General features: G+C 37.8%; 1 protein-coding gene across 8 annotated transcripts in view; it reads right to left on the bottom strand.

Moving 5' to 3' along the window:
- Positions 1 to 12002, bottom strand: part of CDC42BPA (CDC42 binding protein kinase alpha) — a 194235-nt gene that overhangs the window by 75326 nt on the left and 106907 nt on the right. For all 8 annotated transcript variants that reach the window (XM_065834823.2, XM_065834821.2, XM_071805938.1 and 5 more), the window contains exons 7-12: positions 11898 to 11991; positions 10940 to 11140; positions 10098 to 10346; positions 5762 to 5841; positions 4536 to 4702; positions 3900 to 4022 (exon numbers count right to left, since the gene is read on the bottom strand). In XM_065834823.2, the coding sequence (XP_065690895.1) occupies positions 3900 to 4022; positions 4536 to 4702; positions 5762 to 5841; positions 10098 to 10346; positions 10940 to 11140; positions 11898 to 11991 (914 nt within the window). The remainder of the gene's footprint in view (positions 1 to 3899; positions 4023 to 4535; positions 4703 to 5761; positions 5842 to 10097; positions 10347 to 10939; positions 11141 to 11897; positions 11992 to 12002) is intronic.

The raw sequence follows: 12002 nt of genomic DNA, 5'->3' as shown, positions 1-12002 counted from the left end.
AGAGATGAGCCAAAAGCATGAAGTTCAGCTCTGCACCTGAACGGAACCTTCTTTAAAGTTCTAGACTTGGAAATGTAGATATTTTAAATGCCACTCAGAAAAACTGGAACTAGCTCCCCTAAATTTGGAAACATTCAGTTATGATCATCATTTGGTCTGTGCCTGTATACTGTCATTAATTTAGTTTTTAAATCTATCCCACAAAAAATAAAAGGCATACAAATCAAGCAAACTACAACATCTTCTTTTTTCCAATTTTAACAGATTGGCTGGTATTAGTTACAGCTGAAGGCACAAGTGAGTATCTTCTAACTAATGGCTGTATTGACTGGATCAGACAAGGCATTGAAGTACATACTGGGGAGGTTATATGGTGACTGGGGACGGATTAGACAACTCTACATCATTTGATCAAATTATTCACTTCCAACCCAAAAAACAAAAGCACATATTGTTTCTAGGAATAATTATACAAATATGTATGTGGAGTGAAGCAGAAAATTCTCCATGGATACTTAAGAGAAAGCCTTCTCAATATTAAATGACTTATTTTAAATGTACACAAGTATATCGATTGTGTTGGGGAATGTTCACACACCTTTTTTCATTATCAAAGGAAAAGAGTAATACTTTCAGCAATGAACTAAAATTTAAGTTGCAGCTCGATAGTCAAGAATAAAATATAATTCAAAGCTGATCCTGATGCTTTTCTGTGCAGGGCTGGTCTCATTTAAAAGCTGTTCTTGTAGACACTGCTTTTCAGTGGTCCCAAAGAGCCAAAAGCACAGCTGAGGATTGCTGCAGAACAGAGGTTTCCGATCATGTTGTCTTTTTCCTCGTTAACAGTAGCAGTGGATGGACATTCGGGTGGAGATAAACTTCACAAACCTTTGTTCTGACAGAGCACCAACATGGCATCGCTCAAACCAGAGCGATCCCCCTTGAGCTAGGTAAGCCATGTTCACATCTAAAAAAAATGCTTATGGTACAACACAAAACTGCTGCATCACACCAGGGCAGCTGCTCAACTGTATATTTATAACTTTTTTTTTTTTCCAGACTACCCAATTTTAACAGCACATAATCTACGTGTTGCAGTCTTCAGTTCATATATAGTGTGCTTCTGCTCCATAGCGTAGCAGCAGAGTCTAAACACACCAACTAAAATGTCTGAAGTTCAAGTTATTCTTTCTGTGGTTGTCTCTGCTGGCATTCCTGACACTTTCAGGAACTGAATGAAGTCTTTTCACAAATACAAACCAGAACGAATGGCCACATTTTTGCCCTTGCCACAGGTAAGATATGGACATATAACAAAGATCCATCTACTGCTACTTGTTTCTGATTTTATTCTCACTTAAAATACAGACATTTTCCTATCTGGATTGACAAGTAGAATCAGGTTGGTCCTCCCCATTTCTACAGTTCTAGTCCCAATGCCTAGCAGCCTCTAGCAATCTTGTTAATTTTCCTAAATAAAATCCACCTTGCTGTACTTGCTTTCTTTCACTTTGAAGATGTCTCTGTTCTTGAGGTTCTCTTTTGAAGAAACCGTTACGGAACAGGATAGCACAAGTCCTGTGCTCTGAATCACTTTGAGAGGAAATTCCCTTTAACTTAATTTGGAGCATCAAATCAAGAATACCAAATAGTAGTATTAGCAGCTGGCCTTTAAAGTACACTAAAAACATCCTAGTTAAACAGACAGCAAATTGGTTCAGTAACAGCTACATTCAACCTGGTGGTGCAACAGAAACTCTCACTCTGGAGGTTCTTAAAACATGAATTGCCAGAATCTGGGAGAGTAAGGCTGGAAAAAAGATGGATTTGGATACATCAAACTTCTTTGAATCTCTCCCTAAATGTCTCCAGTAGCCTCTGTAAAGACACAGGATACTGGGCTAAGCAGACCTTTGCTTTTTAAACTAGTCTGGGAGATCTAGAGAAGGGCAGTATGACATTAATTAAAGAAATTCAAATCTTTATCTGCACGGATTTCAAAAACACTTTTCAAACTTAAAGTACTGAGATACTTGATAGCCAAATTTTTATTTATCATTAAAGCTTTGTGAACTTTCAGAAGTGAAGGCATTAAATGGAACGGAAATAAGTAGTCAGTATCATAAGAAATGATAGCTCACTGACAGCACAGCTGAGAGGTGGTTCTTCCACCTTTGATCTTCCTTTCCTCATATGCTCTTATTGCTCACCTTGTGCTGATTTATCAGAACATGAGTTGATTAAATTCCCTATATCTAGATAGTTCTTTCCTTCTTCAATTCAGTGAATTAAACTCCAGGGCATGCAGAGAGGGAGGAGGGGCCACGCAGCCGTGAGCAGAACCCATTTTGATGGCAGAGTTTTGTGTGGTCAGTTCTGCTGTTCCCAGAACTGCAGCCTTATAGCCCACAGTGCCCTCTCTCATGGAAAGCACCCTTCCAGTATCACTGTAGTTTCATGCACACACATCAACTCCCAGATAACCAGCACTTTTCTAAAAGTACTCTCCCAAGAAAATACTCAGAAAACCACATCACCATCTTGAACTAGCTTTTATTCCACATCCAGTTACAATGTGCTAAGCAACAGCACACTATAAACCTCTGGTTTCAAAGAAAATATAATCAAAATTGTGATCACACCTCACAAATTTGGCCCTTCCAAGGGAAATTCAACAGAACATGGGATAATGGAAAATATAGAATCATTTTGGTTGGAAAAGACCTTGAAGATCATCGAGTCCACCAGTTAACCTAACACTGTCGAGTCCACCTCTAAACCACGTCCCTAAAAACCTCTTCTATACGTCTTTTAAACATCTCCAGGGATGGTGACTCCAACACCTCCCTGGGCAGCCTGTTCCAGTGTTTTACAACCCTTTCAGTGAAGCAATTTTTCCTAATATCCAATCTGAATCTCCCCTGGCGCAATTCAAGGCCATTTCCTCTTGTCCTATCACTTGCTTCTTGGGAGAAGAGCCCAACACCCTCCATGCTACAACCTCCTTTCAGGCAGTTGCAGACAGTGATAAGGTCTCCCCTCAGCCTCCTTTTCTCCAGGCTGAACAGCCCCAGTTCCCTCAGCCGCTCCTCATCACACTTGTGCTCCAGACCCCTCACCAGCTTCGTTGCCCTTTTCTGAACTCTCTCCAGCACCTCAATGTCTTTCCTGTAGTGAGGGGCCCAAAACTGAACACAGGATTCAACACAATTGATACCTAAATCAAAGCAAATCATTCTCCCATAAAATATTTTAAGACTATTAAATCTGCTAGGCTAAAGCCTTTACCACTCATGTTTACTCACATAAACAAGAAACAACACCTTCCTTCCTTCCAATTTACTACCTACATACATGCACACCAGAGTGCAGAGATGTACAAAGGAACGATGTATGTCACAGTGACTATGATTCTGAAAGGACTGCAGTGACTTTTGATACTGCCAAAAATAACCAAACAAGTGCTCCATCCACTTCTGCAGTGCACATTGCAGGATGAAGGGGGAAAAAGAAAAAAAAAAAACAAGAAGAAGATAAACGGTACTCCTAAGGAAATTGGTCATGGTGTCACAGATTCTCAGGTAGAGCTGGATTCACATCCGTGTACATTAGCAACACAGTTTAAAACTAGTGGAACTCTGGAACTCTACCACTACTAATAATAGCAGATGTCACCAAAATCTTCCTTCTCCATTGCAACTGTAATTACTGAAGTACTGAATATTAAGTTGAATTTGCAGAACATGTTGAAATATCAATGAAGAGCAAAGTGTAAAATGAGAAGTCAAAATAGACCAGAAGACTCTTTCAGAAAGAAAAACTAACATTACATTACAAGAAAAAAAACTTCTCAAAATATAGTTTCCTGTTACACTTTTACATTCATATTTATAACATACCTGTTACCTGTTTCTTCAACTTTTCAATTTCCTCTTTCAAACTTTTGATTTCTAAATCTTTGCTTGCTGCTATTGGGCCATCCACTGTTGAGTACTGCAGAGCCTGGACCGTCTGGGTGGACTCTACAAAAAGATATAAGAGAGAGGGACAAATTACACACCTGACATCTAAGGAGGTCAGGAAGAAATCACCAACAAATTAAGACATGCCAAACAGCCCCTTCAACAAGGATTCTACATTTTACAATTTCGAAGTACAAAGTGCCAATTTTTCAGTAATTCTCAGCTGGACAATTTAAGTTCTTAGAGTTTTTAAGAATAAAATCTTCATGCCATAGCAACCAAAGCACATTGTGACCCAAGGTAGCATGTTCTAAGAAGTTGCATACATGGGATATTTCAGGCATAAAGAGCAATAGAAGTTTAATTTGTCAACAGAAATAAAGAAGAGAATTCTTTTCTGCTAGAACCCATTCCAGGAGGTATATTTTTTTCCACAGTATAAAGCATACCTTACAGAGCTACAAGCTAGATCAAAAAAGTTGGGGGTTTTTTGTTTTGTTTGGTTGGGGTTTTTTTGTTTGTTTGTTTGTTTTTTTGTGGGGAGGTTGTTTTGTTTTGAATAAATGACTATACCTTGCAGCTTTCTACTAAGTTCAAGCTTTTCCTGTTCTAGACGTCTTATTCTCCTCTCATAAGCTTCTGTTGCTAAACTGTCCTCCAAAGTTCTTTGAATGCTGGCATCAAGATCCATGGAAGGTGGTCCAGCTGTCAATCTTAGACAGCTGCGGTCTGAAAGCACACTGGGGAAGGCAAAGAAAAATTAAACAGTATTGAATTTTACAACAGTCTGTGTTCAAAATAATTAAAAAAAAAGTATCAACCAATAAATAGTTGTTTAAATTGTTAATTAATATGTAATTTATTATATAGTCAAGTAACACCTTGTTCATGTGTGCTGAATAAAAACTGAATTAATTTTTAACTAGCATGATCTCCTCAATGCATTTTCTTTATTACATAACAGTGAAGGAACTCCTGATAAAAATTATTATAATGGAGATTATATGTTAGCCAGATGGCAAAAAACAAGAACCTAGATATTCAGGAACATTACAATAACAGTTTATTTTAAAATAATTAATCAAGTTTCCCAAATACAACCACAACAAATGCTGTGAAATCATCACATGACAGCCAGGGCATGTACAGTATCAGAAGTGCTGTGGCCCTGATTCTGTGGATACACATGTACACATACTACTGCTTCTGCAAATAATCCTTTTGAAATCTACAGGACATGTCACAGAACCAGCATTAAGCACATGCGTCTGCAGAAACATAGGCCTGGTTTTTCAATGGTTGTAAACATTCATTGTTTATGTACTTTCATAAATGATCAAGGACCATACATGGACTTGCTTGTTAATGTTTAATTCAAAAGTAAAGATATGGCAAATATCACATTAATACCAAATATTGAAAAAGTGATGTTTTTAAAGTTTCCATTCCGACTTACAAGAGTCTCAGAGGACTAGAAATAACATTTTTAAAGTCTAATAAGCTAAGTTCTCTCTGGGTCCATACATCTGGTTTTAACTTTATCATATACAGTTAACTTCATTGTCTGAAAATCACCTTTCTCAAAGAAACTCCTCTGAACACAGCTGTTGACCTTTAAATTAATGTAAATTTTACCTGCAGAGAGCGCATTCTTTTGGACAGACAGCATTTTAGATTATGGCCTAGTAATGTCTCCAGTAAACCATATTCCTTGGTATCTGTTGGCAGCTGGTTTCAGAGACAGAAACTTAAGATATTATGTAACTATCCTACAGACAACTTTGGAACTCTTAACTTACCAGCTACTTGTATATGTGAAACCCACAAACGGTAAATGATGGCCAGAAAAGGCAGTGTGGGATGGTGGAGGCATTGTTTCCTAGAAAAATAATACAACAGTTGAGTAAGTAATATCCTACTGGACTTAAAAGATTTTTGAGTTTAACCATATGTGAAGTGTTAGTGACAATATCATATTAACTATATTCAGTCATCCTTATCTACAGCCCAGCTATAAAACAGCATCACCTAAATCTGTTTATAATAGCATGCAATATGCAAAAATAAAGCATGCTGGCATAAAAGTGCTTTTCTAACTAAATAGACTACCATTGGAGGAAAGAAGAATATTATACTTATTTTAAAAGCCAGTTTATTCCTTCTTTTTTCCAAGAAGCTCTTAGCACAAAGAGTATCACCTTCTCTTGCCTCCTGTACTCCCCTCTGCTATTCAGTCAGCGGGGCTTCCTCCCTGCAGATTTACCAACCCCACTTCTGAGCGGGCTCTCTCTGTTTGAAGAGAACAATACTCAGACATTCACTAGAAAGAAGTAATATAATACAATAGGGTTTCCTAACCGCATTAGTGCTTTGACCATTTCTTCCTTCATTGCTCCTTTTTCCTGTCAAGAACTACAAACCAAGACAAGTTTTGAGCTTCTGCTCAGGCTGAAACAATGCTGTTGCTATGTTATTTGAACCATTATAAGTTCTAATATTCTTAAATACCCTGTTAAAAGTTTCCCGATTAACCTCAAGATGCAAGGTTTATGTTGCTGTATTAGAGATAGCTTTAACAGTCATCAAAATAAAATCCCTAAGACGATTATCACACTGAAAGTGTTAGAAGGTTCTAAGTTTTAAGAAAAGATAACATAATGATTGAAAAAAAAAAAAAGGAATAAAAGAAAGAAGGAAAAGAACCAGTTGTACATTTTTAAATGTAGAATTCAGCAGAAGGGAACAAGACTGTATTCAAAAGAAATCTAAAATTACCTTTCAAGTGGTGGTGTCAGCTATATTACATCACAACCTTGACCTTTCAGCACACAAAAATCTTCACATCTAAAATGAGTTCTCAGAGTAAAAAGCAACCCCAGTGACATGGCTAGATTATGTAAGCTCATCAAGTGTACATTGTTGGGTATTTTGGAAACTGAGGAGAAGACCAAATTATGAAGCCTTAACTTTCCACTAACTGATAATATAAACATCAATTATTATACACTACGGTTAGGAAAAGTAAAACTCTTTGCTTTTCCTTTAGACTTTATTGTCGTATTTCATAGATTCAAGTTTCAAAATAATCTCTATGAATAACTTTTAAAAAGACTACATGCATAATTGTGTGATTTTAACAGCCCAGTTACCAGACAGGTAACAATGTTGGTTCTAAAATACTGTATTTATTGATAACAATATAAGATTCTGTAAAACAACTTGCTTCTTTGCTGATTCATTGGCAGAGCTCAAAATACTTATTTCCTGATACTTGTGTGAACTTAACTGTATTATCGTTCCGACAAAATTATAACTAAATCTACGTCTATCATGACTGTCAGTAATGCTACTAAACCAAACAGGTAAAACCTAAAGACTTGCAGAAGTTAGGCTGCCTAACAACACTGTTTTACCCTTTGTGTTTATGTGTTTTATAACATATTGTTTGAATTTCATTATTACTTATATAATCTTTCCATGGGACAACAGTCTCATTCCAAATTCAGGTAGAACAATAACAATCATGGATTGTCAGTACCGCCTTTTATCTTAGCACTGGACCTTCCTCATTTGCAGTATGTCATTCAAACCTTGCAAAGAATTATTTAAAAGAAAAGAAAAGAAAAAGTTTTATTGGTTTATGTGAGGTGCTGACTTCTGTAACAGTAATGCAAGTATGTGAACTTCCCTCACAAATTGTGTATGGAAGATGGCAGGGAAAACACCTTCAAGTTACAGGTAAGAATATAGGGGAAGCAGTATTAAATACAATGTCCACTAGTTGAAGCAAAAATGTAAAACATCCTCAGTCATGCAGTACCTCGGGCTAGATTCTTTTTTTTTCAGAGATGCTTGGTGCAAAAAGAAATAGTAAAAATATAGCCTTAAATTAAACAAGACAAAAAACTACCTTGACATGTTTCAAAGGTGAAAGGGACCTGGGGGTCCTGGTGGACAGCAGGATGACCATGAGCCAGCACTGTGCCCTTGTGGCCAGGAAGGCCAATGGCATCCTGGGGTGTATTAGAAGGGGGGCGGTTAGTAGGTTGAGAGAGGTTCTCCTTCCCCTCTACTCTGCCCTGGTGAGACCACATCTGGAATATTGTGTCTGGCTCTGGGTCCCTCAGTTCAAGAAGGACAGGGAACTGCTGGAGAGAGTCCAGCGCAGGGCAACAAAGATGATGAAGGGAGTGGAGCATCTCCCTTATGAGGAAAGGCTGAGGGAGCTGGGGCTCTTTAGCTTGGAGAAGAGAAGACTGAGGGGTGACCTCATTAATGTTGACAGATATATAAAGAGTGTCACAAGGATGGAGCCAGGCTCTTTTCGGTGACAACCAATGATAGGACAAGGGGCAATGGGTGCAAACTGGAACACAGGAGGTTCCACTTAAATTTGAGAAGAAACTTCTTCACAGTGAGGGTCACAGAGCACTGGAACAGGCTGCCCAGGGGGGTTGTGGAGTCTCTTTCTCTGGAGACATTCAAAACCCGCCTGGATGCCTTCCTGTGTAACCTCAGCTGGTTGTTCCTGCTCCAGCAGAGGGATTGGACTGGATGATCTTTCGAGGTCCCTTCCAATCCCTAGCATTCTGTGATTCTGTGAAATGAGGAAGCTGAAAATGTAGCTCCAGAAACTAGTGTTCACCTCAAACAACTAAATGGCATTACTTTTCACCCCCAAAAGCCTAAGTTAAATTAATAATTGGACTCCGTTTTCACATGTGAGTCCAGTACCTCATCACAGGCCCATTCTTTCTTCACCCGCAGCTCCCTGCTGCTTTACAACTGGAAAACATTCACACCACACAGGCACCTTTTGAGTTGGGAGATCAGGCTCTAACAAGGGAGACTCTGGACTGGCCAACATTGGAATGGGTGAACAACCTCCAAAAAGTAGTTCAGTTTCCAAACATGGCTTCACAAAGACTTGCTACACACAGCAACCGTTCCTGCGACCCAACCCTGATAGCTGTTCCTGGACCAGATAATATGCCAACAGATACCTGAAGAGCATATAAAAAAAAGTTTAAAGATAAAAATACTTGTGAAAGGAGATGGTCAAAACCAGATGCAAGCGAGGAAAAACTAAGGAAAAAATGAAAGAAATGCAAGTTGTCCTGTGCAGCTAGACTAATTTGCTTAACTTGCCTATATGAAAGGACTCTGAGACCTAATGCTCTGCACCACATAAGTCTACCACTGGATTTAATCTACTCATAGTGTTTTCCATGTTTTACTGTGCAGCTGGAGGAAAGGGAATGCAAATAGTGATCATCCTGCCTGTATCAATTCATGTTGCCTTTTGCTTGTCTGCAGGTCCAGGCACCTCAGTTAAACTGAGATGCATAGGCAGTTTAGAAACCAAAAGCAAAAATGGTGAAAATGCTTCATCTCATATATAAACAGCAGGTTTTGCATCCTTCAATAAACACCAGGGGAAAATAAAAAATTACTTCCAAAAAGACAACACAAGGCATTTCTCTGATGCTGAGACCTCTTAGCAACTGTCAAAGTTCCTGTTCAAAAGCACAGAAATACTAAGGTTGTTAAAAATCGACAGTTGCGAAGTTTTTTAAGAAAATGCAAAAAAATTTCTTTCTCACTAAGATTGTTCCTAAAGAAATGGCTGTAACATTCACCCTAAATTTTGTAAAACTCACGTCAGGAAACAAGTTGGAAAAACAGTAGTGGGAAGGAACTGAATGGAATCTGCCAGAGATATGAGCAATTAGAGTATCGTGCTACAATTAAATGCATTATGCAAACGTAGTACAAGTCTCAACAATGCTCTGCTAAAAATACTGTCTTGCACACTACCTACATGCAAAAACATTACTCTTTATATGACCCAGCCACTAAGAACTTGTTACTGCAAATAACAGATGTATGTGTAAGCTAAACACATGTAAAGTTACAACGAATTTACTACATGGAACTGAAGCTATTCTTACACATACAGGTATGGAGAAACATCATCCAAACTACGAATGTATTCCCCACACAGTTCTTCAAACCAGCACTTTGTTGTTTATGCAGAACACGGTGAACCCACTGAAATAAACTGCCATTTACATACATTTTGTTGCAACGTATACTGCAAAAGCTGATTTGTCAAAATGCTAATTTTATACTTACAGAATTTTTCAAGCAATCATCATCCACGTCAAAGTTTGATGTATCAGTGGGGCTGCTGACTTCTGGGATGTAAGGTGCCTCACAGTTTCTAATGTTGTCCCAGTCAATCCCAGCAAAAAATGGATGGTTCTTGAAGTCTTCTATCCCATTTTGTCCAAGTCGATGTTCTCTGCTACAAATAAGCCTTCGGATGAGGTCCTTTGCACTTTCAGAGACATCTGTCACTTGAGCAGGAAACTGAAACCTCTCCTTAAAGATTAAGATAAAATAGTTTATTACCAAGAAAAAGTTGGAAAAATCACCCTTCTTAGAGAAATTATTATATAGAAAAAGAACTGTGCAAACACTGCAGTTCTTAAATATATGCAGTAATGTTTCTAGGAAAAAAGATTTCCCCAAAGGATATAAACTATTGGAACTTTTTTGTCTTCTAGTTTTTCTTCTTCATTTAAATTGCTCTTACACCATTAAATTCTACAGCTGCTTCCATGTGGAAGAACATTTAAGAATCTTCTGCATAAGCCAACCAACGGATCCCGCCAGAAGAAAGTAACGCAAAAGGAGTGATGTAATGTAGCCAAAATTTACTCCATAGAGCAAACTAACAGCCATGTTTCCGAATCCAGATTTAGAACTCCAGTTTTGAACTGCTTTATCCTAAAGCAAAGCCATCTGCAATCCATAACCATAAACCTACTATATGGAAACATATTTTTCATTCTACATTTATGAACATTAAAATAATTAGTACATAAAACCTCACTTTTAAATAAGCCTCCAATTACCCTATCACTGTATCAAAAATTAGCTTAGAGAGAGAGAGAAAGAGGAAGTGCACTAACTTTGTGGTTCATTATTTTCCCATAGGTCTCCACCAAGGACTCAGCATAAAAGGGCGTTTCTCCATAAAGCATTTCATACATGCAAACGCCCAGGGACCACCAGTCACACTCGGGCCCATACTTCCCTTTTCCATCTTCCATGGCCTGCAAGATTTCTGGAGAGATGTAGTCTGGTGTTCCAACTGCCACTGAAGATTGCACCTGTAGGAGTTACATTTCCAGGACTAAAATCAACTTTCATCACTACAGACACTGCTGTTCGTGGTACTGTGCATGTACATATAAATTTAGCCTAGTGTTCTGGTTATAACAACACAATAAAAAGGTTTCTAAATTAATAAAGAAATACGTAAGTACCCAAGACACTACATTAACAGCATCCCAACAACGTACTTCTGTTCAACTCTTACAAATGTTTAATAACAGAGAAAGAACAAAACTGTCAATTTTTAGGCTTAGAGTTGTTATTAAGTAATTATAGATTAGGTAATCACTTATATTAACTCAAATACTTCATAATGCTCTGGGACATGATTAACACACTGGAATTACATTCTAGTCACACCTACTATATACTATACAAGTTTAAATATACTACTAAAATATGATGATATGCTAATTGTATGCTTATACGGAGGCTTACGTTTTCAGTAAAGATTAGACCTCAAAACTGAGAGATCCATAGTTCATCACCAAATAGCTACTCAGTACTGATAGTGCAGTTTCTCTTTGTTTATTCATTCACAACTTGACTAAATGCACCTTATAAGCTTTTATGATACAGAAAATCCAGTCAAAGTGCAGTCACACTTTGAACTGAGGTTGCTTACATACCAATACCATTACAATTCCACTTCTTTCGACATAAGGCACCTTTTCCCTTTATCAGCACACACTTCAGCAGCTAGCAAAGGACTAAAGAGAAGTGTTAAGGCATATATCATTTTTTCTAATTTACCGTTCCATCTTCCATCAGTTTCAAACAAGATCCAAAATCTGCTAATCGAATATGTCCGTTCATATCCATCAAAATGTTGTCTGGTTTAATATCCCTGCAAATAAA

Source organism: Patagioenas fasciata, chromosome 3 (assembly GCF_037038585.1).
Source record: "Patagioenas fasciata isolate bPatFas1 chromosome 3, bPatFas1.hap1, whole genome shotgun sequence".
NCBI lineage: Eukaryota > Metazoa > Chordata > Aves > Columbiformes > Columbidae > Patagioenas > Patagioenas fasciata.
Note: the sequence above shows the minus strand (reverse complement) of the source record. Positions and strands in the feature narration are given on the sequence as shown.